This window comes from Myotis brandtii, unplaced genomic scaffold (assembly GCF_000412655.1).
Source record: "Myotis brandtii unplaced genomic scaffold, ASM41265v1 scaffold959, whole genome shotgun sequence".
Classification (NCBI taxonomy): domain Eukaryota; kingdom Metazoa; phylum Chordata; class Mammalia; order Chiroptera; family Vespertilionidae; genus Myotis; species Myotis brandtii.
Genome location: NW_005371966.1, coordinates 898893 through 899964, shown reverse-complemented (window position 1 = coordinate 899964; position 1072 = coordinate 898893). Strand labels below are relative to the sequence as shown.

At 57.0% G+C, this 1072-nt stretch overlaps 1 protein-coding gene across 1 annotated transcript in view; it reads left to right on the top strand.

Moving 5' to 3' along the window:
- Window positions 1–1072, top strand: part of DUSP9 (dual specificity phosphatase 9) — a 49175-nt gene that overhangs the window by 45832 nt on the left and 2271 nt on the right. The window contains exon 3 of the mRNA XM_005886170.1: window positions 5–113. Within this exon, the coding sequence (XP_005886232.1) occupies window positions 5–113 (109 nt within the window). The remainder of the gene's footprint in view (window positions 1–4; window positions 114–1072) is intronic.

Here is a 1072-nt window from a genome sequence, read left to right as displayed (position 1 = left end):
CGAGGCCGAGGCTGAGGCCGAGGCCGAGGCTGAGGAGTGGGAGCCCGAGTCGGTGCTGGGCACCCTGCTCCAGAAGCTGCGGGAAGAAGGCTACCTGGCCTACTACCTACAGGGTAGGTGCGAGCAGGGGCGCGGTGGGCACCAGCCTGGGGCGGGGGAGATCCCTACCCTGGGAGGCAGGACCCCACCTTCAGAGGGGAGTCACAATTCATTTGATCTTGAGCGAGCTCCGCTTTTTTTTTGTCTAAAGTGGAGGTGAAATACCCTCCCCTGAGTGTGACCATGGGCAAGTCCTTCCCCCTTGGGAGCCTCAGTTTCTGAGTCTGGAAAATGGGTAGAAAGTGGCTGACCTGGCCTGGCTCCCGGCCTTCCTGAGCTAGTAATGCCGCCTACTGCAGCTGTTTAGCCACAGGGCAAGGAGGCCAGCGACACAGGACAAATCCTGCTCTGCAAAGGCAGGAATGGGGGGAGAGGGAGAGAGAGAGAAGCAGGGAAGGCAGAAGGAGGCCTGAGAAAGCAGAAAAAAAAACAAAAGCAGCCTCCTGCTTTAGCCACAATTACACATAATGTCCCAGAATGCTGGGCTGAAAAGGCCCTTAGACAACAGCTGCCTCAAACACACACACACACACACACACACACACACACACACACACACACTCCAGAGATCCAGGCTAGGGACAGGGCTTCTATGAACCTACAGAACCAGTTGTCCCCACTTCCCCATGGAAAAGGGTCACTGGGGTGTGTTCCCTTGCTCCCTTCAGAATGCACAGGGATATAGAAATCCACAGAATGCTGCATTTCCAGGCCCCCGCCCCAGCCCGGGGACATAGAAGCTCTCTGTAGACCAAGGAAATGCTCACTTCCTGGGACTTTGGGACTATCCAGGTGGAATGTCCCGCTCTCTCCCAGGCTCCCCTCTTCTTGGGGTCTCATTTCACCCCTGAAGAGAGCACAGAGGTGGCTGTGACCTGGCCCCTGCCATCAGGGCACTCCTGGTCGAGCCAGATAGGGAGACACCCAGGCAGAGAACTCACGTGGGAAGCTTTCCTCTTCTGTAACTGATGGC